Source organism: Acanthopagrus latus, chromosome 9 (assembly GCF_904848185.1).
Source record: "Acanthopagrus latus isolate v.2019 chromosome 9, fAcaLat1.1, whole genome shotgun sequence".
Lineage (NCBI taxonomy): Eukaryota > Metazoa > Chordata > Actinopteri > Spariformes > Sparidae > Acanthopagrus > Acanthopagrus latus.
This window is the reverse complement of record NC_051047.1, coordinates 11,491,794-11,517,488: the sequence shown is the minus strand read 5'-3', so window position 1 is coordinate 11,517,488 and position 25,695 is coordinate 11,491,794. Positions and strand designations below refer to the sequence as shown.

The 25,695-nt window shown below is 41.6% G+C and overlaps 3 protein-coding genes across 6 annotated transcripts in view; 1 reads left to right on the top strand and 2 right to left on the bottom strand.

The window, feature by feature from the left end:
* Positions 1-1,217: 1,217 nt before the first annotated feature.
* u2af1 (U2 small nuclear RNA auxiliary factor 1) lies at positions 1,218-5,022 on the bottom strand. The gene is made up of 9 exons (XM_037108608.1): positions 4,931-5,022; positions 4,351-4,493; positions 3,240-3,327; positions 2,712-2,778; positions 2,451-2,500; positions 2,257-2,355; positions 2,009-2,142; positions 1,660-1,752; positions 1,218-1,559 (listed from the first exon to the last, which is right to left on the bottom strand). The coding sequence occupies exons 2-9, from the start codon at positions 4,392-4,394 to the stop codon at positions 1,436-1,438; spliced, it is 699 nt and encodes a 232-aa protein (XP_036964503.1). The 5' UTR covers positions 4,395-4,493; positions 4,931-5,022; the 3' UTR covers positions 1,218-1,435.
* Positions 5,023-5,767: 745 nt separating this feature from the next.
* gabpa (GA binding protein transcription factor subunit alpha) lies at positions 5,768-13,079 on the top strand. Of its 3 annotated transcripts, none has more exons than XM_037110365.1 (10): positions 5,768-6,590; positions 9,389-9,491; positions 9,584-9,728; positions 9,876-9,960; positions 10,062-10,286; positions 10,394-10,588; positions 10,704-10,760; positions 11,045-11,170; positions 11,665-11,857; positions 12,358-13,079. In XM_037110365.1, exons 2-10 carry the CDS (start codon positions 9,415-9,417, stop codon positions 12,578-12,580), a joined length of 1,326 nt encoding a protein of 441 aa, XP_036966260.1. In that variant the 5' UTR covers positions 5,768-6,590; positions 9,389-9,414; the 3' UTR covers positions 12,581-13,079. The 3 variants fall into 3 exon arrangements, with proteins under 3 accessions (XP_036966260.1, XP_036966258.1, XP_036966259.1); XM_037110363.1 differs by lacking the exon at positions 5,768-6,590 and adding an exon at positions 6,633-6,786; XM_037110364.1 differs by lacking the exon at positions 5,768-6,590 and adding an exon at positions 6,811-7,212.
* Positions 13,080-13,241: 162 nt separating this feature from the next.
* LOC119026189 (amyloid-beta A4 protein) overlaps positions 13,242-25,695 on the bottom strand; it is a 14,140-nt gene continuing 1,686 nt past the window's right edge. Inside the window, exons 2-18 of one of the 2 annotated variants that reach the window (XM_037110353.1) lie at positions 23,806-23,973; positions 23,588-23,717; positions 23,367-23,479; positions 22,708-22,898; positions 22,390-22,619; positions 22,066-22,233; positions 19,745-19,878; positions 19,543-19,617; positions 18,882-19,040; positions 18,502-18,630; positions 18,321-18,420; positions 17,070-17,137; positions 16,399-16,537; positions 15,986-16,039; positions 15,509-15,600; positions 15,251-15,397; positions 13,242-15,135 (exon numbers count right to left, since the gene is read on the bottom strand). In XM_037110353.1, coding sequence (XP_036966248.1) covers positions 15,034-15,135; positions 15,251-15,397; positions 15,509-15,600; positions 15,986-16,039; positions 16,399-16,537; positions 17,070-17,137; positions 18,321-18,420; positions 18,502-18,630; positions 18,882-19,040; positions 19,543-19,617; positions 19,745-19,878; positions 22,066-22,233; positions 22,390-22,619; positions 22,708-22,898; positions 23,367-23,479; positions 23,588-23,717; positions 23,806-23,973 — 2,199 coding nt within the window. In that variant the 3' untranslated portion in view covers positions 13,242-15,033. The remainder of the gene's footprint in view (positions 15,136-15,250; positions 15,398-15,508; positions 15,601-15,985; positions 16,040-16,398; positions 16,538-17,069; positions 17,138-18,320; positions 18,421-18,501; positions 18,631-18,881; positions 19,041-19,542; positions 19,618-19,744; positions 19,879-22,065; positions 22,234-22,389; positions 22,620-22,707; positions 22,899-23,366; positions 23,480-23,587; positions 23,718-23,805; positions 23,974-25,695) is intronic. The other variant, XM_037110355.1, reaches the window with a different exon arrangement.

The following is a 25,695-nucleotide window of genomic DNA, read 5'->3' as shown; positions in this document are numbered from 1 at the left end:
TATCTGAACAGTTCGTGTATGGTGTCATTGTAATCCTTGACTATCAGAACATGGGGGATTGACCTCACCTTTGCTGTGTCATCATGTTTGGTTCAGGAGATGTGATGTAAAATACATAATACAGTCATGGCGGGAAATAAAATGGCCGCCACTTGGCGCATTGGCAGTGGCTCCACATCTGAAATAGTTCAGGGCCCCAGACTGTACAACGTCTCTTGCTTCTATGAAAGAGATTCACCTGAGATTTTGTCACATATCATCCAGACTACTGTACTTTATACGACAAAAGGTTGCCATAGGCTGCAGAAGCTCCAATAGGTGGCTGTGGCCCTGGGTAGAGCCAGTGTCTTGTTATCGGAAGGCTGCTGGTTCGATTTCCCCTTGGTCTGCATGTCAAACTGTCCTTTGGCAATATACTGAACCCCAAACTGCTCCTGATGCGCTGGTTGTCACCTTGCACAGCAGTCACTGCCATCACTGTATGAATGTATGTATACATTGCAGTAATTTGCTTTAGACACAAAACATCAGAGTGCACTAAATGTAAATATGTAAATATGCTACAAACCCCACCAGGTAGTGCAACCCCTTTCCTGCTCAGTGCCACCCAAACTCTTGGGAAGAATAAGTTCTGAACAATGAATTTCTGTAGAAGAATCCATCAGGTATTCAGAAGGTGAAGTTAAATGTGATGAACACAAATAATTCATTGGACAGAGGTCGCCTTTGAACTATGTACGTGACAAAAATAAGGTATGTCGGCCATCCTAGTATACCGTATGTCCTCCCAATGTATATTGAGTCCATGTTTGACTACACATGGCTCATATCAACACAACTCTGAATACGTGTCACAATGGTCCATATTCTCCAGAAAATCTCGAAGATGCCAATTTGTAATATTTCTGTGTTCTGGCCCTCTTCGTGCAGTGATGCGTTTGCTTGTGTCCTGTGGGCCAACATTTTGTTTTAGTTTTGGCCCTGTGAGAGAAAAAGTTTGGTGACCCCTGGTTTTAAGTGGTTATATTGTCCAGGAATACTTAACTGCTGCTATGTTATCTGTATCCAATGTAATTATCAGGCAGTTAATTTGAAAAAGTGATTTATGGGGTTGAATAACAAACTAGAGTTAGTTTCAATAATTACTAGTGTATTCAATCAGGAAAGTGCTACAATAGAACTTGTAATAACAAGAAAATATTCATGAGTCAGTCACGTTAAGTAAAAATGTTAAATTTTAATGGAGGTGAAAGTCAATTCAGAAATCATGATGAACAAGTTCTTCAATGCTGTCACAGCTTCAAAATCAGGTACCTTTCAGTAAGTCCTAACGTGGACCTGGAAGGGTACAAACTTTAAAAAAAAAACAAAAAAAAAACAAAACACTGGGGATGGACACGGGGAAGGGAAGGACAACTAGTCATGGCTTTGTGGTTCAGAATCTCCCGGAACGTTCTCTGTCTCTGGAACGACGCCTCTCGTGGTCACGTCCACCTCCTCGACCTCTGTCCCGAGAGCGAGATCGCCTCTCTCTCGATCGAGACCGAGACCTGTGACGGCTGTGGAAATGAAGGAGAAGTGGTCATCAACTGCTGGAAAACGACTACACAAGCAGACAGATAAGGTGCCTGGATATAAAGGTAATGGATGTGTTCGTACCCCTTCCTCCGACGCCCATAGAGCTCTCTCCTCAGTTCACGCGAAATGGGCTTCAGATGCATGAAGTTACAGAAGCCACCACGAGTGCATTCTCTTTATTTGGGGGGAAATATGGAGCAGTTAGAGCAGAGACAAGAAGACAGCATGGCAGAGGAATCACAGCTGAGGCATATAACAGTATGCTGATGTGGATATAGTTAACACAAGAAGTTTACCATTCATTTAAAGTCTGTGATATATGCTTGGAAACCTCTATGATTAATGTTAGCCATGACCAGGTGTCTTAAAAGAGATATTTAATCCAAGTGACATACACTTAATAGGCTCCATCCTATCAAGGAGCACTCACCCCATTTCATACTGGCGACAGCAAGCTTCTCTGAAATCTGTGACAGGAGAGAGCTCAGCATGGATGGGCTGTCCATTAAACCAACGGTTATTCAGGTCCATCACGGCCTTCTCTGCATCCTCTTCGTAACGGAACTATAACAACCATCAAGACACGGACTGAATGTAACTGAGGACAAAGGTGAAAGGCTTTCCTCTGGATTCATGCTAAAAAACATGGCAATTGTGGATTTTAGGCATGACACTTACCTTGACATACACATTTCCTACTAGGTGGTCCCCGAGGTTGTCACATACGTTCATTTCCTCCACTTCTCCATACTTTTCTTCCATCTCTGTGAAGACTTCCTGCAACAATGAGACAGAGAAATTAAGCTTGATGTTAGGTTTTCTTACACTTTGGTGAAAGACAGTGTACCAGCAGCAAAGTGATGTGGTTTAACCTCAAAAAACTCATCATAGTGCTCCTGCATCTCCATGTCACTGATGGCACCTAGTGGATATAAGAGAGAATCATAGCAGGACAATTCAAAAGGAATGACTATACAGGAATGACATTCAGGCTTTTTGCAGTTCATTCTTCTCACACATTATTCCAGGCATAACATAACTGGGGGTGATGGGAGATAGAGAAAATGTGGGTGTATGATCAGAGAAATATAACATTTCTGATTCTGATCTCTGTCACTGGACCAAACACTTACAGGTCAGCCCATCAGCAGATTGAGCACTGTTCTGTGGGTTCCGGTAAATGTTCAGGAGGGCAATAGTCTGAAACACAAAAACATTAATTATAGGGATGTTTTGTGTGGATTAGGGTATCAAACTTCACCATTTTTTGGGTAATGGCAGGATACTATAACACAGATACTGAAAAGATCCTTTGCTATCCTGTGCTGGCTGAACAAAGGCCTACTGTTACCATTTTTAACTATTGATAATTTAGTTCTGGCTAAGAATATGCCTCCCAACCAACTGTGTTTTATTATCTTGTTACTGTAACTGTCATCATATAGTATTCATTGATACTATAATTACAATATTGACAATCTAAATCTCAACCTCAAACAATCAACAAACACAATATGTAACTTGGTGTATTTTGTCACGCTTAACATTAAAAAAACATTGTACTGATATGCATGTTTTATCTAAGGAGAGTGAACACATTAAGATACATTATGTTTTTTCATAAACCACATGGTTGTTGGGGGGGGGGGGGTTGATTTTACCTGGCTGAATGTCGGCTTATTGTGTAATCTGGAGCAGCGGTCGCCATGTCGGCAGGCACCAATTTTAAAATAAAAAGAGCAGTTGACCCTGAGGAAAGAGAGAAGACAATGAAGATGAAACATCAGAACAGAAAATTCTCTAGGACTTTGTTATGTTTGAAATACATAAATTGATTACAAATAATCGCAGATGGGTTTCCTGATGATTGGCCAATAGCTCTTTAAGCTCTTTATAAATCTGTAACATTTTATTTCAAAATGTATTGAGGTGTCACAGAGAACTTTACAGAAGCAGAGAGTGAACCTAAGATAAAATAAGCTAAACCAACGACCTTTAATATGGGATTACTGACCATAATAAACTGAACATATATCTTAAGATATCTTAATTAAGGTCGTTTTAAAAGTTTAGAGACACGGTTATCACATTTTAATTAAGATCGGGGCGTGGCATCAAGTGTTTCTTAGCAACAGCTGCAGATAGCAAAAGAAGAAAAAAGCATGCTAATAATACAGATGTGGGAATAAAATTTGTTTTTAAAACATACTACGACGCAATGACCATTGACTACACAAACCTCCATTCATTACTCTACTTTAAATTCCTCTCCCCATACGATAAGAAACACTATGAAACTGAATGGTTAGATTGGAAATTTACTTTACGACATAGCACAGTGAGGAGGTAGCTTAGCTGGTTTGCATCCGTGTATTTCCCGCTGTAACAAAAGATTTCTATTGGTCTCAGAGAGTAACTAGCATTAGCCAACACACGGCTGGATGGTGGTCTATGTGTCTTTTAACTTCGATCTTAATTCATGCAGTGATTTTGTATGTATCCATACGAGGTGACCCAATGCGACTACTTTTCATTTCTGACCATGCATGCTTGTAGTGTTCTCCACACCGACGTTGCGGGAGCAAGCAGTAGCGGCGCGTTAGCTACCGTTAGCATGCTAGCACTAGCCGTTAGTAGATAAAGCCTTTGTATCGGCACCAGCTACACATCATAAACACCACCGTACAGTGTATTACTAGACAAAGCTGACTTAGGATGAAGAGTTTACGAATAGTTGTTTAATAGCGAACTAAAAGAACGTTAACTACTTACTTATCTTTCTCTGTCCCAAAAATGGATGCCAGGTACTCTGCCATCTTGGCTCGCCTGTGCTCCACCAGCAGCAACAATGACAAGACTTCCGTCCCACCGCCTTCATAATAAATGTCTAATCTCCGTTAACACGTCTGGTGAGCCTGAAGATTGGCACAAAACCATCATAAACTATATTGACATTCGACATTTAACAAAGAAAACCGAGGCAAGCCAAGGCAATCGAAAACAATGTCCCTGCAATAACTTACCCGTGTATTTAAGTTAATATAACATACAGTACAACATTATATACAATGCGTAGCTTTTTTTGACAACTGTGGTCGTTTTAGGGTCCATGGTTTGGTGTTGCATTGGTTTGTGGTGTGTTTGTTGAAGTATTTCCGTTTGCTTGTATCCTTTTTTATATTATCAAACTGTATTGAAAATGAAGTCCCACTGTACATGTGTTATTCAGTCAATGCACACATCTACTTACTATTAGACTGTTCTACCCATATGTTGTTATATAAATGAAATTATTTCAGGAACAAAAACAATAAGAGGAGAGTTGACACATGGTGCAATAATAATAACTCACAACAGTGCAGTTCATCCAAACTTGTCAGTTATCCTCAAACTATTATTAAAATAAAAGAGGTTAAAGCAAAAAACATGACTGTCTCATCGTCAGTCTATTATCTGCAGACCTGGGGTTAAAGCAAAATATTATTTTTCAAATATCGTATTTATGGTCTTTTGCCTAACCTTAAAGACGCCCCGGCTTTATTTTGAAGGACAGACACTTAAACCGGAACTGTTTGACTGTTTCGGTCATTTCCGCCATGACCACAATTTTCGAAACAAGAGGGGTTCTCACACAATACACTCATACATACACTGTATGTACGGTCAGATAGTACATCAGCTTTATTTGAACAGAAGCCTGTTCGTTGAAGATGTACGGATAGCCATGAAAACCTATTTGACTATTCTACCTTTTCTTATATGTTAATAAGGTTAGCACTATTAAGCTTTCTCATTAAGCTTTCTCATTACAGCATAATCTACGCTATGACCATGTTTGCATAAAATTCCAGTTTTCTTTCCTTTCTAAATCAACTATTTGAGCTTTTTAGAGATTTTTAATGTTTAATTTCATGTAAAATCCCAATGCAAAATTTTAAAAGACAAGACAATAAAAAAACCAAAACATAAGTAAAATGATCAAAACCAGCATCAAGATGAGTTTATTTTGTGGATTAACGTTGAAAAAATTTAAACATGCATGCACCATTTACAGAATGACATCATTACATCCACAGACATTGGTTTGGTCTTAAATATAACATTTAATAGCAGATTAACAGAATTGCAACAGCATAAAACTGCATAGAGTTTATTTCAGAACATTCAGGATTCAGAATATTGTTTATCAAGGGAGGTTAAGATCTTGGCATTGGAAAAGAAAGGTTTGTTTTGGTATTGTTAGGAATATGTGTCACTGAATATCACAATTTCACCTGTTCTACAGGTCCAGCCATAGTAATGTGTGTTAATATAAGTGTATTTATTTTCTGAACACCAACACAATAACAAAAACCACAGTTTTGCAAATTATGACTGGAGTTAGAACTGGACAAAGGGCTTCTCAAGGTGTGTACACCTGGCCCTCCCACCAGGATGTATTCATCTGTGTGACTGAAGATGGCCACTGCATTTCTAATAATGAGATTCTATAGAGGGGGGCTGTGTCAAAAGGAAGGTTTAATACATTTATGATGTGTTGCTTATTTCTTGCATTTTCTTAAACAAAGGAAAACGAAAAAAAATGTTAGGGGGAAACATGTTGAGGGGGGAGCTTTCTTTCTTAACCCCGGGTCCCCCTAGTGAACTAACCCCCCATGATGTGAACATCTCTATATATTTCAGCGGTATATATGGCTGAACTATTGGCCTTCTTTTACAGAACCTACTCATTGTTACCTTTTCTACACCAGGAACTTCAAAATAAAAAGCTCCTACGTGTGAATGGAGGGGGGAATTTATGGCAATATTGTCGGAAAGTAATTTAAATCTGGGTGAATTAGATACATGACTACTACGACTTTTAGGCTGATGGGAAACCAACGTAGGCAGCCTTTAACAAAACAACGGATCAATCTGGTGGACACATATTTGTAAAGGCGCACACGACCCAAAATGTTGATAAGGGAGAACACGTCCACGATATCATGAAGACAGGACTCGCAGACATCAATGTAAGCCTCCTGTGTTTTCCAGTTCAGTTTTAGGGTAACGTTAGCTGTCTTTCCAGTTAGTCTCCGCCCCTCCCCTCCGTGTGTGTAGTTGACCAAAACTTGCATGATACGACTCGACTGTGTGAAATTTGGCTGCTTATCTACCACAGTTCAGTTGAACACGCGCCAACATCGTTCAAGGCCTGAATTTGAAGAGGTATGGATATTTCGGAGATAGATGTTTGTTCTGAAGAAAGTGTGCTAAATTACGGTCGTGTAAGGGGCCTATTTGTCGTGCTTGGACTCTCTTCCCGCTATTTTGTAGCCCACTCGCTAGGCTAGCTATGCTAGCTGTTGTTGAATCCTATTTAGTTGAGTGGGCAGAGGCCGCCTACCCTCAAGCAATAAAAACACAGGCAGCATTAGCAAACTTCCTCTCAAGCTACGCTAACGTCGACTGCCACAGATTCGACCGCGGCTGCAGTTTCTTTTCCAGCACCTTGACAATAGGAATAACGAAGATAAACTCAGTTATACCAGAGAGCTCTCAGTGTTAGCTTGGTCGCTAACGGTAAAGCTGAGCAGACGCAGTGAAGCAGGGAGGCTGCCGCGGCGCTGATCACCGTCCAGCTACAAACACAAAGTGCGTATACATCCACAGACGACAAAACTGCTCTTGTGATCCATATTTCTCCTTGTAGTTGCAGTTTCTATGTAACCGAGCACCATTTCAGTGTATTGGAGACACCGCATTCCCCGTGTGGTGGTAGTTTTCCTCCGAAGCTGGTATGGATATTTATCGCGGCTGCTCTCGGAAGTCTTGCGGCGCTGTAAACCTTAGCCAGGATTTCCGGCTCCTTTCCATTTGCCCTATGCTGTTTTGTTTCCGTTTATTCTATTTCCGTTTTAAAAGTTTTCTTCGTGCAGAGTTAAAGTGTGATATAACAAAGATTTGTTTGAGTTATGATGCGCAATGTGTTTGTAGGATATTTTAGCCGTTGTTTAGCAGGCGGGGAGCGTCGGTTGTGTAATGGGCTGCCTCGCCCCGCGGTGCATTCGCGTACCAGATTGTAGCTAACTTGCCTCAATGTAGACCAGCTTCAGGGTGTCGACACGTGTAGCCTAGTGTATACCTCTTAGTTTTTTTGTGTCCTCCAAACATCTGTTTATGATGTGTTGTTATATTTGGGGAATATTTTTGATTACTTATGGCCTATCTGTTGGCCTTTAGACGCCAAAGCCTCGCCCTCGAGTTGGCTAACGTTAGCAGTTGGAGCAGTCAGTGAACTGTCCCAGACGGCCAATGAGGAGTCGAGGCTGAAAGGCCTTTATGATAGAAAACCCCCCAAACTGCTGTTTCATATTTACATCACACACCCTCAACCCACTGAGACACACTGAACATGCACAGCCCGAAATGTCCTTTTGTTTGAGACGTCAAAGATGCACACTTCCTAATGTCTTTAAGTTGTTTCAGCTGTTATACCCTCCAGTGAAAGACTAATAAACGAACAATAATTCGTTTTTTCAAAGTGACCTAAAGTAAAACTGTGCTAGGAATGTAGTTACATTTTTTTTTATGATTTGTATGATATTATGAAAAAACAATTCGCAAATGTATTTGTTTTTGTTTGTTTTTCCTAAAATGACATGTGATAACATTTCCATTGTGATCATTTTGGTGTATTTCTTGGTTTTATATGATTATAAACTGAATATATTGTGGTTTTTGAATGTTCGTTTCAATATCAAACATTTTATATAGAGCCTGACCAATACTCAATTTGTGGAGCCAATGCTGATATGAATAGTCCCTTATTATGTCAGCCGATATCCATACATTTTGTTCGAAAAATGTCCCTGAATGTGCTTTTCAAACAGTTGTGACAAAGATACTTAAGTGGAAATTATAGTTATGATATAGTAAAATATTAGTTATAAGATTTTTTTCAAAAATTAAGTATTCATATTAGCAAATTTCTGACACCATATACGCCAATGTAAATATTTTTGTGATAGGCGCACATCAGCTGATAATATATTGGCTGGGCTCTAATTTGATGTCATCACCTTAGATCTTTGAAAAGCATATGATACTTTTTTGAATTTAAAATGTATTGTTAAACTGTAAGCATTCAAAACTTTACCTACACATATGATGTGTGTTGTATTTGAGATAATCTCCGGGCTTCTCATAGATGACCAATTGAGGGCTATGACTAACATCTATTAGTTGGAGCCACTTTCAACTAACCTATTGTTTATTTTTGTATTAATTGTTTGGGACTGTGCAAACTCTGAAAATTCTTTAAAAACAATTCCCTTCAGTTTCAAATAGTCTGAAACCAGAAAGTTATTGAGTCTACATTAATATAAAAAAGAAAAACTTGTTGCATTTGCAAGTCATTTTTGCTTGATGAATAATGGTGGAATAGGAAGATTCTGTTGAAAGAAAGCTGGTTGCTGATTTCATTCCCAGGTTGTCAGATACCAACACTTTGAGTCAGTATTTGATTACCTAGAAATGAGACTCAGTAGATAACTACCTCTCTGCAAAATTGCCCTCCCCTCCTTTAAATGATTAGCTGATTAACACTTTTTTGAATTGATTCATTTTAATGTTTTAAAAGATTATGTCTCTTTGAATATTTTGTGGAAATCAAAATTTTCAAGCTATTGTTAACGGTGGTTTCTGATTATTTTCTTTTATCAGTGACATTGAAAGTGTTATTGTCCCTTCCTCGTATGATTTTGGTCTTGTTGATATGCTTTTATGTGCGCAATTACAGTTCAGCATCTTATTCATTACTTTCTCATAGCTTGGCTCCCTTCAACATAGAACAGGATGGCCAAGAGTGAACCAGAGGAGATGATAGAGATCGAGATCGATGAACGGGAGAAGCAGGCATGCCTGGAGGAAGGGTACGCAAGGTGTTGGTTATTTGAATTGCATAATCTTGCACATGCTTCAGCTCTACAATTATATTTATTTTCAAGCTCTGTTTTACTTTCAGTGTTGAGGAGCACACCATCACAGCATCAGATTTGATTCAACAAGATATCGACATTAATGAGCCCATTGGCAATTTGAAGAAGCTGTTGGAGCCCCGCATCCAAATCTCACTGGATGCATATGACATCTGCTTGCAGGACATTCAGGTAGGGATGGGACATTAACAGAGTTTACCAAGATCTTTGTATGATTCAATTAATTTTTTTTGTGGTTGCAAGAACAAAAACACCACAACGTGTGTTGAGTTGTCTGTTTTCACGTGTGATTCAGCTTGTCTGTTGTGTTCTTTGTAGCTTCACCCTGATCACAGCCTCTTCGATCAGGGAGTAAAGACAGATGGCACAGTGCAGCTCAGCCTGCAGATTATAACCAAACCAGGTACTAATAAAATGCTTTGAAGAGCATAAATTATATTGCTGTTTGAGTCAAAATGCAGACCTCAGCAACCTCATCAATTTGTGTTTTTGCCCCATGTCCAGGGGAGGAGAAGTTGAACATTTTGGAAATAGTGAAGCCGGTAGAAACAGTGGAGGTGGTGATTGATCCAGATGCAGCAGGAGAGGAGGGAGCTCTGGTGGAGGAGGGTCATCTCATTGCTGTGGACCGATCTGGCCTATCGGATGAGACGTCAGAGCAGGTCACACGCTGGGCTGCAGCACTTGAAGGCTACCGCAAGGAGCAGGTTCGCCTTGGCATACCATATGGTGAGGAATACTTTAATAAGATACATAACATTGAGGAAAGACGATCCCCTTATGGTGGTCGATATCAAACATGTGACAACGTATTCTGCTTCTCTCTCCCCACACAGACCCTGTGCTCTGGAGCGCTGACCAGGTGATCCACTGGGCAGTGTGGGTGATGAAGGAGTTCAACATCGATGAGATGGAAATAGGAAGCATTCACATCCCAGGCCGGGATCTCTGCGGGTTTAGCCAGGAAGAGTTCCTTCAGAAAGTGCCCAATGGAGAGATCCTCTGGAGTCACCTGGAACTCCTACGCAAATGTAAGCAGATAGATTTGTTATAGGAGTGTACAAGACCATTTTGTACACACTGACAGTGTGTTTTTGACACATTAGTCAAAATGAAGACCCTTATCGCTTTATTTATTTATTCCAGATGTGTTGGCAAGCCAGGACCAGTCAGGAGGGGACGCTACAGTCACCATTGATCAACGTAAGTGTTTTATTTGAACGTCTGACAAAAGGGAAATTTAAGGTTTTAACATGTTTACACGTAAAACCCGAAAATGCCCAAATAGACACTCTCTGCTGTGGACTGTCAAGTCAAATTAGTTAAGAATAGAACAAATCATATAAAGATAAAACAAATTTCTTATCTAACACATGTATTATCTCTCTAGAGATAATAAACTTTGAAGCCTGTTAAGCCCAGAATCCTAGCAGTCCAGCAGTAATTGGTGCTCTGTTCATCTCCAACTTTTCCATCCATGTCTCCAGCTGTGCAGATAATCCCAGCTCAAGTGAGCACACCCACTGCCATAAAAGTTTTGAAGCAGAGCCGAGGACCCAGAGCTCCTCGTATTTCAGGAGGAGAGGAGCGCAGCTCACCTGGCAACCGCACAGGTAGCACTGAGCACACACAAGGACTGTATGTTGTTTTTATGTATGCAGTTTACATGTTTCAACAGCCTGAAAGCACAGAAAAACATTCAGAGCTACCAGCTCCCCAATCTACTGGTGGATCTACTGTTAGGTCATAGAGTTGTCTTGTCTGCCAATAGCATGTCGACTGGGAGATTTTGTTGTTGTTTTTTGTCTCAAATGATTAAAAAGAACACGAATCCATGAAATGGGGACTTTGAAACAGTTCAAATAAGCTGTCATCTTGACGTTAAGAGTAGTGTTACAGACATTGTTCGCACGTTCTGATGTTTTATAAATCAAACAATTCATTAATTGAGAAAAGATTGGCAGATAAATCAGTAATAACAAAGATTGTTGGTTGCAGCCCAACTGATGTGTTTTCTGAATGCAAATGCTTCCTTTATTTTACATGAATGTACTTGATGACGGTTTCTAACATTTTACACTGGGTTGTGTTGATCATCTGTTATCAGGCAACAACGGTCAGATCCAGTTGTGGCAGTTCCTGCTGGAGCTGCTGACCGACAAGGATGCAAGAGACTGTATCTCCTGGGTGGGCGAGGAGGGCGAGTTCAAACTCAACCAGCCAGAGCTTGTGGCGCAGAAATGGGGCCAGCGCAAGAACAAGCCCACTATGAACTATGAGAAACTCAGCAGAGCCCTCAGGTTTGTTTCTTCTGTTTCTTTTGTTAAACATGTACTCCAGATGGTTACTGTTGTACTTACATTAAGATAAAAAAAAAACTGATTAATATCATAGCAATAAAAGTCAACATAGCCTCACTTTTAGAAACACGATCCCACATTTACCACAATGGCATCTTTCGTTTCAACTTAGCCCAAGTCTTTCAGATTCCATTTTCTAACCAAGACTTTGTGTTAGAAATGTGAAGTCTCAAGCTCATATTTAGAGGAGGAAGATGATGACAATGATGACAAAGCTCCTCCAGGGGTACAGAAGACATACAACTGTTTTCACAGGCTGGTTGGTACTTAACATAACAAGTAAACAGATATGTAAAAATGAATTGTGTGGGTGTCAGTGTGCCTTTTAGAAAAAAAGTATTATTATGGTGCTATTGGAAATGGCAATTTTACAATTTAATCTTGAATTGAAAGATTTGGTTTTTGTGTAGCCATACTCTGACCTTCACCTTCTCTTGTAGGTATTATTACGACGGGGACATGATCAGCAAGGTGCAGGGCAAACGCTTCGTCTACAAGTTTGTGTGCGACCTGAGGACTCTGATTGGCTACAGTGCTGCTGAGCTCAACAACCTGGTGACCGAGTGTGAACAGAAGAAACTGACCCGCATGCAGATGCACGGCATCGGTCAGCCCATCACTACAGTGACCCTGGCCACCACGACACTAGACAAAGACAGTTAAAGGATGTTTCATGACAGTGCTCTCCTCCGATGATTGGAAATCAAAATCAAGTTTCTTCTGTTTTTGACACAGCTGTGTTCAGGAGGCACGAGAATGCAAGGCTTATCCCCCAACAGTGCGGATAATCAGCTTGCTTATTATCTTTACAGTGTGATGGAGGCAGGTGAAAACTTTTCTTAGCTTTTCTTCAACGCCAACCAAGAGAAGCTTGTTCATGATGAGTGGATGGATGTCTGTTGTGTGCAAGTGACTGGATGCTTGAATGTGTGACTGAGAACCCGGCTTTGAACTATGTGTAATTTGTTCCTTGTCTGTAGTTTAGGATGTTTTCCACTGTATATACCGGTACTTCATGTTTTTGATAGACACAAGGACAAGTGTATTTTCATATTTCCCATTTATAGAGGCCATGTTTTGTATTTTATTTAGCATTTGTCCCCTTAATTGTTGGACCTTTTTTGTCCACTAGGGGGAATAAAGTGGCAAGCCTTTTTCTTAATGTTTGTGATTCATCATTTCAGCACATTTACAATGGATGACAAACAACCAGAACCTCATGTGTACATTCAAAATTTTTATTCATGGTAGAGTGAGTGTAGAGAGCTTTTTCTTACTCTATGCAAATGGGTAATTTAACTACACACAGAGGAAGGTCACTGAATCAATGAAAGAAAAGAAGCATTTTTATTTTTTGAAACACGAGCCTCTGAAGACACCCACAGTGAGCCTCAATACAAATTTAAAACATTCACCTGATTAAGAGCTTCATTTAGTGTTCATGTACACGTGGAGATAATGTATAGAGAGGTGATATGTGTTGTATCTCTATGGTTTAAATGCACAATATGCATGTCACATTCATGTTTACTGGAGGTGGCGTTCATAACTTAAGGGAGAGGGAGATGTGTCTATGCTGATGTGATTTGTGGTCGTCCTCCCCACGTTTATGGTTAATCTCTACCTCATCGTGAGGACTAATGAGTCTGGACGACAGACAGATATGCAGAAATCTCCACCACAGGACTAACAGAAGCACTGTACATGTATACACAGGAAATGTAGAAAAATAGAATGTGTTCGTGAGATTCGGTGAAGGAATGTATGTGGAGAGTAGATGAAGAGGTCTTTGTAGACCCAAAAGTCCCGTCTGTTTATCAAATACTCCCAAGTGCTGCACTGTACAATATTGCTGACACAGCCAGAAAGAGAGGATAAACAGGACAAGTGGGGGTGGAACAAAAGACTGAAGAGGACACGAACAAAGGGGAAAAACAGAGGTGCTGTTTGATAATGAAAGTGGGCCACTAAGAGCTAGATCTCCATCTTCCAAATATTTACAAGTGAGAGAGACTGGAATGATAAATCTGGAATGATACACTTTCTGAAGTTTGACCTCACTAATGAAACCCCAACATGTGCAGCGATGTGTGAATCGGCATCAGGGACACGACGGCAAATATATTCTGTGATAATAATCAGACTTCCAAAATGACAGAGTGCATAGAACGCAAACAGTAACAAAATTATCTTCCTTTCGGATACTATAACACTTCATATATTACATATAGAGCATTTTGCCCATGCAGCTAACACAACAGTGAAGCGTGGAGATGAGCATAGCGAGTCAAGATTCAGTTAAAGCAAGTCTGTGTGACAACAAAGCAGACCGGATTCTGAATACTCTTTTTTTTTTTTCTTCTTCATATCACAAGATCACAAAGAAGACACTAGAAATGTACAATCCTGCTAAAATATCTAGAAGGAGGACCACTCCCAAGGACCTCAACATACAGTTTACTGTATCTGTCATCAATATTGCCATGCACTACATATACTTACAGCTAATCTCTGTCTTAATATATTACACATTAAAAAAAAAAATCAGAAAACAAAACATTCAATATTTTTCAAACTTTTACATATTTTGATAGTTGTAGAATTTTTCTGCGTTTTTTTTCCTTCTTCTTTTTTGAAAAACAAACCTGAAACACTTGGCCTCTAATCGTGCGGAGAGGCGCTCTGAGAGCCCCTCCTCCCACACCGGCAGCTCTAAGAGCCACCATGTCATCAAACGCAGCACAGCTGTCATTGGAGAGTAGGGGAGTGTGGATGTGTGGGGTGGTTGGAGGGGAGGATGGAACAAACGATTGGAGGAATGAGGGAGTGACTGGGAATTAAACTGCATGTTTCTGGTCTCAGCTGCGACCGCGGTGACTTCATATAAATCTTCAACAGGGTGTCGGTTTGTCGGCACAACAAACTCTATGAAGTTTTTCTTGTGACTGAAATGTGCAGGTGAAGCAGGGTACCCTTGTCTGACCAATTTGCAAGTAAAGTGTAGTATGTTCACATATTTTCTTCCCCCTCAGTGGGGTGGGAAACTGAGGGTGTATGGGCTGAGGGGGCAGTGTGGGGTCGGGGTGCGCCTGAAGGAAATGTTGACAGGCAGTTCTTTAGTTCTGCATCTGCTCAAAGAATTTGTAGGTGGGGTTCTCATAGCCGTTCTGCTGCATCCTGGCCAGATGGCGCTCCTCCGGTGTCACGGCTGCATCCACCTGGCGGCACAGATAAAGCGGGGTTAGTGAAGCAGAGGAGCACAGGGAAACACTGATTTCTGTTCTGCGCCGCACACAAAACCATCGATTGACAGCAATCGATGCCATTCTTCACCTCGATCACACCGTGATGAATAGAGGTGTACTGCTTCTTCCTCAGCATCACCAAGGTAATGACGATGACAGTTGCTATGACAACCCCTCCGACCATGAGTCCAATAATGGCACCCTTATTGGACCCCACATCGTCAGCGAAAAACACCTGCCGTTGAAAAACAAAAAAATTCAGTGCATGCACGTAGCACAGACCGCAGGTGGAGCAGGCTAACATAACATGATGATGTGTCGTGTTGGACTCGAGGGCTTTTCATACCAGCTTCTGATGGTAAACTGCGTAACCAGCACCCTGCCCCTCCTCAGTCTCCATCCGCACTTCTGGCATCTCCTCTGGCTTCAGGGCTGATACTGGAATGAAAGCAGCAAGCAGACAAATAACAGAATGAAATATAACATTTAGTAGTAACAGCATTTTCTAATTACAGTGTTGCTGTATATTTTCAAAGTGGCTAGTGGTGGTAATGGGTGAAGAAGCCCTTAAAATCAGAGAAGAAGAGAACTACTTGTAAGCGACCATTGTTTCAACAATACAAGATTTTAAATTGACATTTATTTTAAATTCCATAAAGTATTTTTATGAGGAAGGAAATGTAGTCAGCACTATTTATCTATTATTAATACTATTAATCTTCCTCTGTTTACTTATTTATCCTCCAAACAATCATATGCAGACACAATGAAAGGTAATACTGATTAATTGAATCTCCCCAGTCCTGTGACACACTGGACTCACCTGGTCGTGTGGGGAGTCCTCTATCCGGGTTTGGACGAGCATCAACAGGCTCAACTGCAGAAAGATTTGTAGAGAACATTTAAAAAACGGGATCAAATGTCAAAAATTACATATATTAGCTCATCAATTCTTCTTCTGCATGGGTACCTGTGCTGTTAGCTGGGCTAGCTTGTCTACTGTGAGAGGCACAAATAGTGGCTGCAGTTATTGTGATTGTGTAGTGGAAAAATGAAATTTGGTGGAGCTTTAGGTAATGCATCTTGCTGCACAAACTCTACAATAAATGAGATTTTCCAGCAATTATAAAAAAGTAAAGCTGAAAGTAAAAAATACTTTACTATCTACTTGAGGCACTTCCCCTGATTTGTGTACATGAATCAATGTGTGTGTGTGTGTGTGCGCGTGTGTGTTACCGTGGTTCTCCGTGTTGGGTTGGTTGAAGCTCTCAGGGTGGATGAAGCCCAGTCCGTCAAGGCCAGGGTCCATCGGAGCAGAGCTGTAGGCCTGATCAGGCATCAGAGCGTCATTACCGTAACTCACCCTGCCATCCACCTGCATACGTACACACACACACACACACAGCAATGTTAATCTGGACATGTCAGCGTGGGACGACCAGGGAGGCTTTCTTTGAAAATATAATCCAATCCTGATGATTATTTGCCAAAAAGGTGGAGAACCTGACATCATCCACAGGACTTCAACTCGCTGATGTAATCATGTGCCAACATCACTTCACTAAAGCTCCATCAGCTCTACAACTGTGATCTCACTGGAAAATGTTTTCCCGTTCAGATGCAGCATCGTCCCAGGAGAACTGGTTTTCTCAGATGACTCTTCTACATCTCATTCACTGAAACCGATCACAGCCAACACGATGTGTCATCAGCTGAACCATTTAAAATGCATTTCTGCCTCTTTGGCGTTTCTGACTGCAAGTTTTCTGCAATAAAAACCCACCTCCCCAATACCAAGACAATTTCTTGTATCGCAGTACAGAGTCTGTTCTATTTATATACGCGAGAGCCTGCAGTTTATACAGGACAGACTCTATGCATATGTGAGTGGGTGCAACTCAACTCACCCGCCCATCGCTCTGCAGGGAAGAGACTTGCTGAGACAGCTCCGCTTGAACTCTCTGCACTATAACAGCTAGAAAGAAGAGAAAAAAAGAGATGTGTGTGTGTGTGAGAGAGAGAGAGAGAGAGAGAAAGAGGGAGAGAGGGAGATACAGCATGATGACATATAGGAGCACGAAGTGGTAGGAGTGAAAAAAAAAAGATAGATGTCAGGTGAACTCCGCGCAGTGTCCCGATAACTGAAGACAAACTTACAGCAGAGATGCTGAGTTATCAGCACAACTTGCCTCAGTGGACTCCAGACATGCTGTTCAACTTGTTTTCAGCCTCACTCAGCACTACAAGAGGTTTTTCGGGGTCACTTCATTAAATCTGTACAGTCCCACTGCTCGTAAAAGGTGGTCATATGTGGGCTGGTTTAATTACTCTTATGTGAGCTCATCTTTCTTTGAAATGATCAGTTCACAGACTGATTTGCCACACCTTTACTTTTTGTACTACAGCAGGATACACGAGGCATGTTTGATGTCACTGCAAGTATATTTTCTTATTTTTTTTCACCTTATCTGCTGGTTATTTTCCCAACTAAACAAATCGATTGTTCTGTAAAATATGAAAAAAAAGATTGATGATTAAAGTATATTCAGTTACCTCCGTAGCAAAGAAAAGCACAAAATGTTCACAGTTGAGAGGCGGAAACTCGTGAATTTTTGCCAGTTGTTCCTTTGAACGGTTTTAACACCGCATCGTTGCAGATTATTTTTCTGACGATGGACTAATTAAGTAATCAACCAAATGCTTCAGCTTTAATAATGACATTGACTTAAAACTAACTCGGATTTAAGGGGAAAACCAACCAGCTTTGGAAAATGGTAATTCATGATGTTATTTGATTGTTGTAACAAAATAAGTATAGCCCCTCTGTGACAGTTATAATGTTTTCTGTGTTGTCACTGAACGAAATGTAATTATTTGCATACAAGAAAATTATGTAATAACGTAACGGGAAAATATATATTTTATTTTGTAGATTTACATCAACTATTTAACAATAATACAACATTTAGTGCCATTTGTTTATAGAAGACTGCTCCCTTAGGAAGGGACATGATTTTAAAAGAAGTATTTTTATGGTGCTGTAATGTTTATTACCATTTGGACACAAAATAGTGAGTCCTCATACCCTGACTGACTATGCACAAGCATTAAAAACAATCATTTATACAGTTAGTAAGAAATATGAAGCAGGGACTTACCGACTTGGTTTTGGATCTCATTGGCCACGCTGGGCACCTTGTAGAGCAGACCAATTGACTGATTCATCCTCTCATCGATCACACGTAGGTGGGTCAAAACCTGAAAGAAGAAGAAGGAAAGAAGTTTTGAGTCCAATTCAGAAATCATCATATTCTGTGTGTGTCTGTGTGTTTTGTGTACCTGAGGTCTGATCTGCGCAGCCTTCTTGGGGTCGACTGTGCGTACATGCTCGTAGTGTTTCAGCGTGTGCTGCCTGTCCTTCTGCTCTGCACGGACATACTTCTTCAGCAGGGTCAGCACCTGACGAGCCTGGAAGGGGTCGCATGGTCATTAATACACTTACTGAAGCCTTTTACAGTACAAACATACAGTATGACTTGGAGTTAACATACACATCATTGTATTAGTTTCCATTTGCACTTGAGCAATGTATTGAGAAAGCTTGTCCACAACCTCCCCCACTAACACACCCAGGACTTTATGCAACAGCTCTGCTTTCACTGAAAAGTGCACAGGTGATGAATGTGTGTGTGGGGGTTTGTGTGCGAGTGTGTGTGTACCCGTGGAGGGTTGGCCTGTAGGGCGCTGAGGTAATTTTCCAGAGCCAGGCGTCTGCGGCTGTTGAGCAGAGCCTCCACCCGGGCCATGTGGGTCTCCACCAGCTGCTGCCTCTCTCCTGCTGCCTCCTGCTCCAGAGCCTCCACCTTCTCCTGGAAGTGCTGCAAATACGGAGCATTTTACATGAAACAGATGGGACGGTAAACCATTTTTACTTAATCTGATTATGAATGCCAACAGTTATGGCATAGTTAGAGTTTTTTTCAGGGTTCCTAGCCACACATTGTCACACAAAATCTAATATTTTATCCTGTCTCTGTAGTTGTGTCATTTCAAGAACATGTCAACTATATGGCAATAAAACAATTTCTGAGTGTTTTTTTTTCTCCTCATGTAAACTTTGACATATTTTTGCTGAGTTATCTTTATAAACAAATTTATCAAGCTCCATATCCCTCATATTCATCCAGTTAAACCTACTTTTACACAGGTGAAATCTGAAGGATACAATTTAAATCCCCGTCACTAAGGCATTCTCACATTCTTTTCACTGTACATTTTGGCCAAGATAATGGAACTCAAACATTTTCACAATCTTTCACGATTACAAATAATGTTACAATATACACACAAATACAGAAGAAGTCGTGGTTTGTTTCCTACCTGGATGACAGCTTTCTTATCAGCACGTGGAAGGTTTTTGGCCTGTCTCTCAGCCTCTTCCCACTCCCTCATCACCTGGACATAAACAGACAAAAGCAGTCATTATATACAGTACAGAAAAAAAAGCTCATGTCAGACATTTGGACACCTTGACAGGGCAAAATCCTCGCCAGAAATGTTGAGGATGTTAACCCTGACATACCTCAGACATCCTTTCACGATGTCTGGCCTCCAGGCTTTCCTTGGCCTTCTGGAAGTCGGTGTGTTCGTTGTCTTCGCCGGGAGACTCGAGGTACCGATCCACGGCGTCTGGAGGGCTTGGGGCCATGGTGGGCACTAAAGAGAAACAGAGAGAGGGAGGGATGATATATAACGCAGGGGGAAAACACCACAAGATAAGGCAGAGTGACTCAGAGCTGTAAGAATACTAGCAAAGAGGATGCACGGAGGTTAAACGCAATGATTCCAGTGTGCCAGAAACACACAAGTACAATCCTGAAAGATGAGGCAAGTTTAAAGTGTGTGCAAAACATGAAGTAGGTTAGGCACAAACAGGAAACTGTTTTAATATAAACACAAATAATGGCACAACAGAAACACAGCGGGTTATCAGGGGGACAAAGGATGATTAGTTTCCCAGTAAGTGCTGTGCGTATTCCCATATTTATTGTGGGAGCCTGGAGATAAGAGAAAAGGCGCAGAGTCAGGATGAGGGCAGATGCTGCACAGAGAGGAGTGTGATGGTTCACTGAGTGGAAACATCAAATCAACCCGTTAACCTTTAACAAAACCCTCCCCCCATACACACACACACACACACACACACTATGGCTATAAACAAAGTGCAACAAGACATCGTTAGAGACGTTAAACTGCCAGGTCAGTGTGCTACGGAGCTACAGCAGCAGACACCCTGCCGCTGCAAGGCATGCAAACACAGCTGTTTACATGACTTCATGCAGACACACAGCGATATTCAAGCTTCAGTGTTTATGCTCTCTTGTCCACATGCTGTAAGAAGTATCGGTTAGTAGTCAGAATCTATTGAAGTGAGCAATTGAATGATATTAAAGTGAATGACTGCTCAAGCATCATGGCTGCTTTCCAACAGGGACACTAAACTTGAGCCGCTTGCCTTTGCACTTTTTCTTTTCTTTGTTCTTTCAGTACGATGTTCAAACATCATCAGTTAAACTACCAACTCTGCTGTTGTTAAATGTCTGGCCTAAAAGCTTCATAAAGGATACAGCTGGTCATTAATCTTTTTGTCAACAAATCCCATAAAAAGACCAAAACCATCAATTAATTGATCCAAAACTATATTCGGTGTGCAGTTAAAGCCTGACGGAGCTTACCCCTCTGTGGCAGAGCTCCATTGTTGTCCAAAAAACACATCAGTCAGCCACACAGTGACATTAGTTTTCTTCCGTACAATTAGGAATACTTCAGAGCTATAGTTTTTAAGTGAATTACAGTCATCATACTGGTGGCTGCAAACCCTAACAGGCTGACCACGTTGGGTGCATGGTGTAACATCTTCAACAGGTTGAAACAGAAACACTGATAGCGTGAGTTACATTTCTTACGTGAGTCACTTCCCACACAAGTCAAGCCAAGCCACAGCGGTGCTTCATTGAGAGATTCAGAGTGTTGCCCATCACAACCACAACAGACATGTTTTGGCAAAAATGGACCTGAAAACAACCTGAGGACAGTCAGATCTCTTTTTTTCTCTCCCTCACTCCCTCCCTTTCTCACTCTTTCAATGGTAGAGTGAAAAACAATTCATAATTATCAAAAGGAAACTCCATATAAATAAACAGGGCAGGCAGAAACTTGTGTGGTGAAGGCATGACGGGACAACCAAGTGTGTGTTCATCCCAGACAGAAAAAAGTTCCCACCAGATGCTCTACTGACTCTTGTTTAAGATATTTAGCAAATCATTTAAATGTCCAGATTTTTTAAAGTAATGACTGCACCTTTTTCAAACAATAAAAAACATATTTGTGACCCATTTTGAAAGATTTACATCTTCTATAGGAAGAAAAGTTCAAACGTAATGCTTAGCAGGCAAATGAATTGTTGGTTTTAGTCTTTTCATCACATTTGTTGGCAATAAGACAAATACAGAAAACCCTCAGCCTTTTCATCTGAGCTAAGGGATCCAAGCTGCTTCTACTTCACTACATATTTGAGGACATGTTCCTTGCTTTCTGGATTATGCGTATATAAGGTGATCTCTTTACCTCCCTATTTCCTCCTGTTTAATTTTCCTTGCCATATCATAGATACAATATCATCTTGCTGAGAAAATAATGCTATAAGGCAAAACTATAACACAAAACTAGTGTAGAAGCAACCGGATCCACTCGTCAGTGCTCCGAGTTGTTAAGAGCCATGAGACACTCAGGACGGGGAGACACACAGAAACAGAGACAATCTGCAGCAGCCGGAGGACGGGAGTCAGGCCTCGTGGTGTGTGGACGCTTCAGGGTTTCTACGGCTCCGGTCCTGGGACTTACACGAGCTGCTGCAGACGGCCATGCAGTACTCCTCCGAATCAAAGTTATTCCTGTTGCCTCCGCAGCCCCCAAACAAGAAGGGAGCACAGCGGCGCTTCTCGGGGACAAAGTACCAACGCTCCAGCATGGCATGACACGGGCCGGACACAGCCCGAGCCCAACACACGGCTGGGACATGTGCACACAAACGCAAATTAAAAATCAAATATAAAATGTATGCAGAACATGATGAAATGAAAAACATACAAGCGATACAACATCATATCTGGAAGAACAAACAATGAATGGAAACGTGTAAACAAAGGGTGTGTATCCTCTTCTTACCTCGAACGACCTCCTCAACTGATTCTGTTGTGGTGGTGGTGGTTGTCGTCATGGCAACGTTAGCACTGCGCTCATCGCTGTCCCGTTCGTCAGTCATGTCGTCCTCCTCGTCCTCTTCGTCGTCTTCATCGCCATCTCCGTTCTCATCTCTTTCGAAAGCGTCAGCCTCTTCGTCCTCGTCTTCGTCGTCCTCCATGGTGGCGGGCTCTGTGTCTGCCGCACGCGTCATGCTGCAGGGAGGGCAGTCGGCTCAGTCAACGTGCAAACCTGCGTGTCAGTCTGGGCGAACGGTGACGAATGTGAAACCAGTGAGGTTACCTGTTATCAGAGTATTCAGCCTCAGCTCCGCCCCACCAGACGTCTGACTCCTCCCCCTCAAGCTCCGCGCTGTCCGACTCTCGCTCCGCCTCAGCAGGGCAGCAGACAAACTCCACCCCTCGGAAGCGGTCGATACCACATGGCAGCAGCATCCCATAGTCGTGGAGGTTCATGGAGCGGTCTCCGCAGGACTAAGTTTCAATGACAGACATTAATCAAAACATCCTACAGAGCTTGAGTGGCTTCTAACACCTTTGACCTTTAACACCTGAATGATACCACACCGCTTTGAGACATTTCATGGTGTCTGTGAGGGCTCATTGTGGTCAACCTTAGTGACTGGATATAAAGAAGCACCACTCTCATCAGTCAGAGTATTTTTTATAACAGAGGTTAAAAAAAACTATTTTTGGCAGACAATTGTCTTCGTGGGTGACTGCACATTAATGAACAATCAGAGAGGCATGAGGATAAACAAAGTGGCAGAGAAGGTGGACAGCAGAGTGTTCAGAGCGTGAAATTAAGGGGTGCTTAGTCACGCTTAGTCACTGAGAATTACTCAAGACCAGACAGAGAAGGAAGCAATAGACAGAAACCTGGCAGCTATGATGACGGATATGAAGTTTACAACAGTGACATTTGATGCCGTCCATCCTCACCTCTTTGGCTACGGTGTGCCAGTGCAGGTGGCTCTCACACTGGTCCATACGCTCCTGGTGCAGGAACTTACACTTGTCAGGAACAAGCAAGGCGTCGCTCACAAACTCCCCAACTGCAACAACAAAGTTAACTCATCACAAGCACGTATCACATGAACATTCACACACATAGGAACCAACATGCTCAGTAACATCCACATGTGATCATTCAAACTTCTTACCCAGGCAGCGGTATGGCACCACAATGTGCGTGTGACTGCGGCATTGCTTGCGGCCTTTCTTGCACCAGTTCTGGATGCTGATGGGCTGGTTGGCCTCCACGACATTTGTGATCTGCAACTCCGGGTACACCTGGAGAAATGGAACAAATAGTCATGTCAATTTGCTGTCTCCGTCTCCTACTCTGTCTCTGCATCACTTTGTCCTCCTGTTTAAATACCTCTTGGCAGTACTGCAGGATGCCCTCCTTGGTGCCAATGCAGCTCTTGGTGCCAGACGGGTCTGACTCCCACTTGCCACTCTGCACATTGATGTGCATGTTGAGCTTCCCGCAGAACATGGCCACCTGGGGCTCAGTTAGCAAACCCACAGAGTCATCAGCCGGCACCTGGACAGAAGAAAGAGGAAAGAGAAGACAGCGATGAAGACTGATTGTATCACACTGGATAAAGTAAAGCTTAACCACAGATCCTGATCCAGCATGTTTCGTCCTTTTCAGTTTATTTTAAATCCTGTCAAATATAATCCTGCACAAACATCTGTCACTCCATGAAGTACAATAAAGGAATCAGGAGAAAGCTCTCTTTGAATCAATGTGCATTTAAGTTCTTATATAAAGAAATACATCATGGTGATGTTACTACTGGTTTTAGCCTAAGCCAGGCAAGACACTCAATTTTATCCCTACTGAGCCCATAAGCCAGAGAGCTAAGCTCCAGCCACTGGCCAGCAGCACATGTGCCCTTTGTTAGCCTGCCTTAAGAGGTTTTATTCCTTTCCTCTGACAGAAAGTGCAATGAGAAGGTAAGGAAGAACATATGGCCTGTAAGAGCAAAGAGTGAAAAAAAAAAAAAAAAACATGGAGCCACAGGCTACCAAAAAACAAGTTGTGAGTGAACAAGCACTTCTGTTAAATGAACTAGCCTTGGCCTTCTCCTGTGCAAGAACACTCTTCTTTTTCCTTCCTTTGTGTCCAGGGAAAGAATTGGAGGAAGTCTCCATGTGTTTCGCCTTCTGGGCCCTCTATTTTTTCTGGCACACATTAGAGAGGATGCTGAAAGCTGACAATACACTGGCAACCAAGCAATCTGCCGCCCATCTTTTAATGACTAATTCTGACTTGAAGATGTGTTTTTCTGTAAGGATCTGCTTCACATTAGCTTCCTGTGGGTCATGATAGGTTATCATGTTGTTCCTTTCTGTAGAATCCACTCTCTTCTCATCAACACATTGCCTACTGTTATCAATGATTTATTTTGATATGAAAGTCCTTTTTTATTTGAGTGCCTTGCATCATGTGACACAACCATCGAGCTCATTCTATCTGAACCACAGCAGTAAAATGGAAAAATACAAACAGCATCTGTAAGCAGTAGAAAGATGTATGAACCACCAGGGCAACACAGGGGGTGTCACTGGGCTGTCACGATTTCAATTCTAGATCTAAAATCAACTGAAATTAAAAGGCAGATTCAGCAGTACCCTACACACATGCGCACACCTACATGTGTACAGAGGATCTGATGGGAAAAAAAACAAGCTTTCAGTAGCCTGTAGCTGCACTGAGCAAGGAGACAATCAAAAGACTGGTAGTGAAGTTAACTCTGACAGCATTAGAAATGCATCAGGAATCCCCACTGTTGATTTCTTTGAGAAGACAGTTTACTATGAACTGAACTGATAACTGTGCCATAGATCCTTTATTTATTTGTGGAAGGAGGGGTGTTCACTTGAGAAACTGAAATTTGTTTCCATCTCTCTTTTGTTGTCTATGATCCTCTTTTCAATTTGAACTGTGAATATCAATTGCACACCTTAACCAAGTATCTGTTGATCTTCACAAATCCAGATGCATCATGTCTAACAAAAGCATAGTCGAAAAAAAGATCTTTAAATCAAATTGAACCATGACCTTAAATTCAACGTCAAATCCAATGGTGGATTTGAAGACTAGATGTCCAGTTATTCACCACACAAATCACTAGTTCACATCCTTCAATTCACAGTCCCTTCATGAAACATTTCAGAAACAGGGCACATTTATGTCAGTGTAGAATTACACTGCGATAACCAGTCTGACCTGGTCTGACATAAAAGAAAAAGCTCCTGT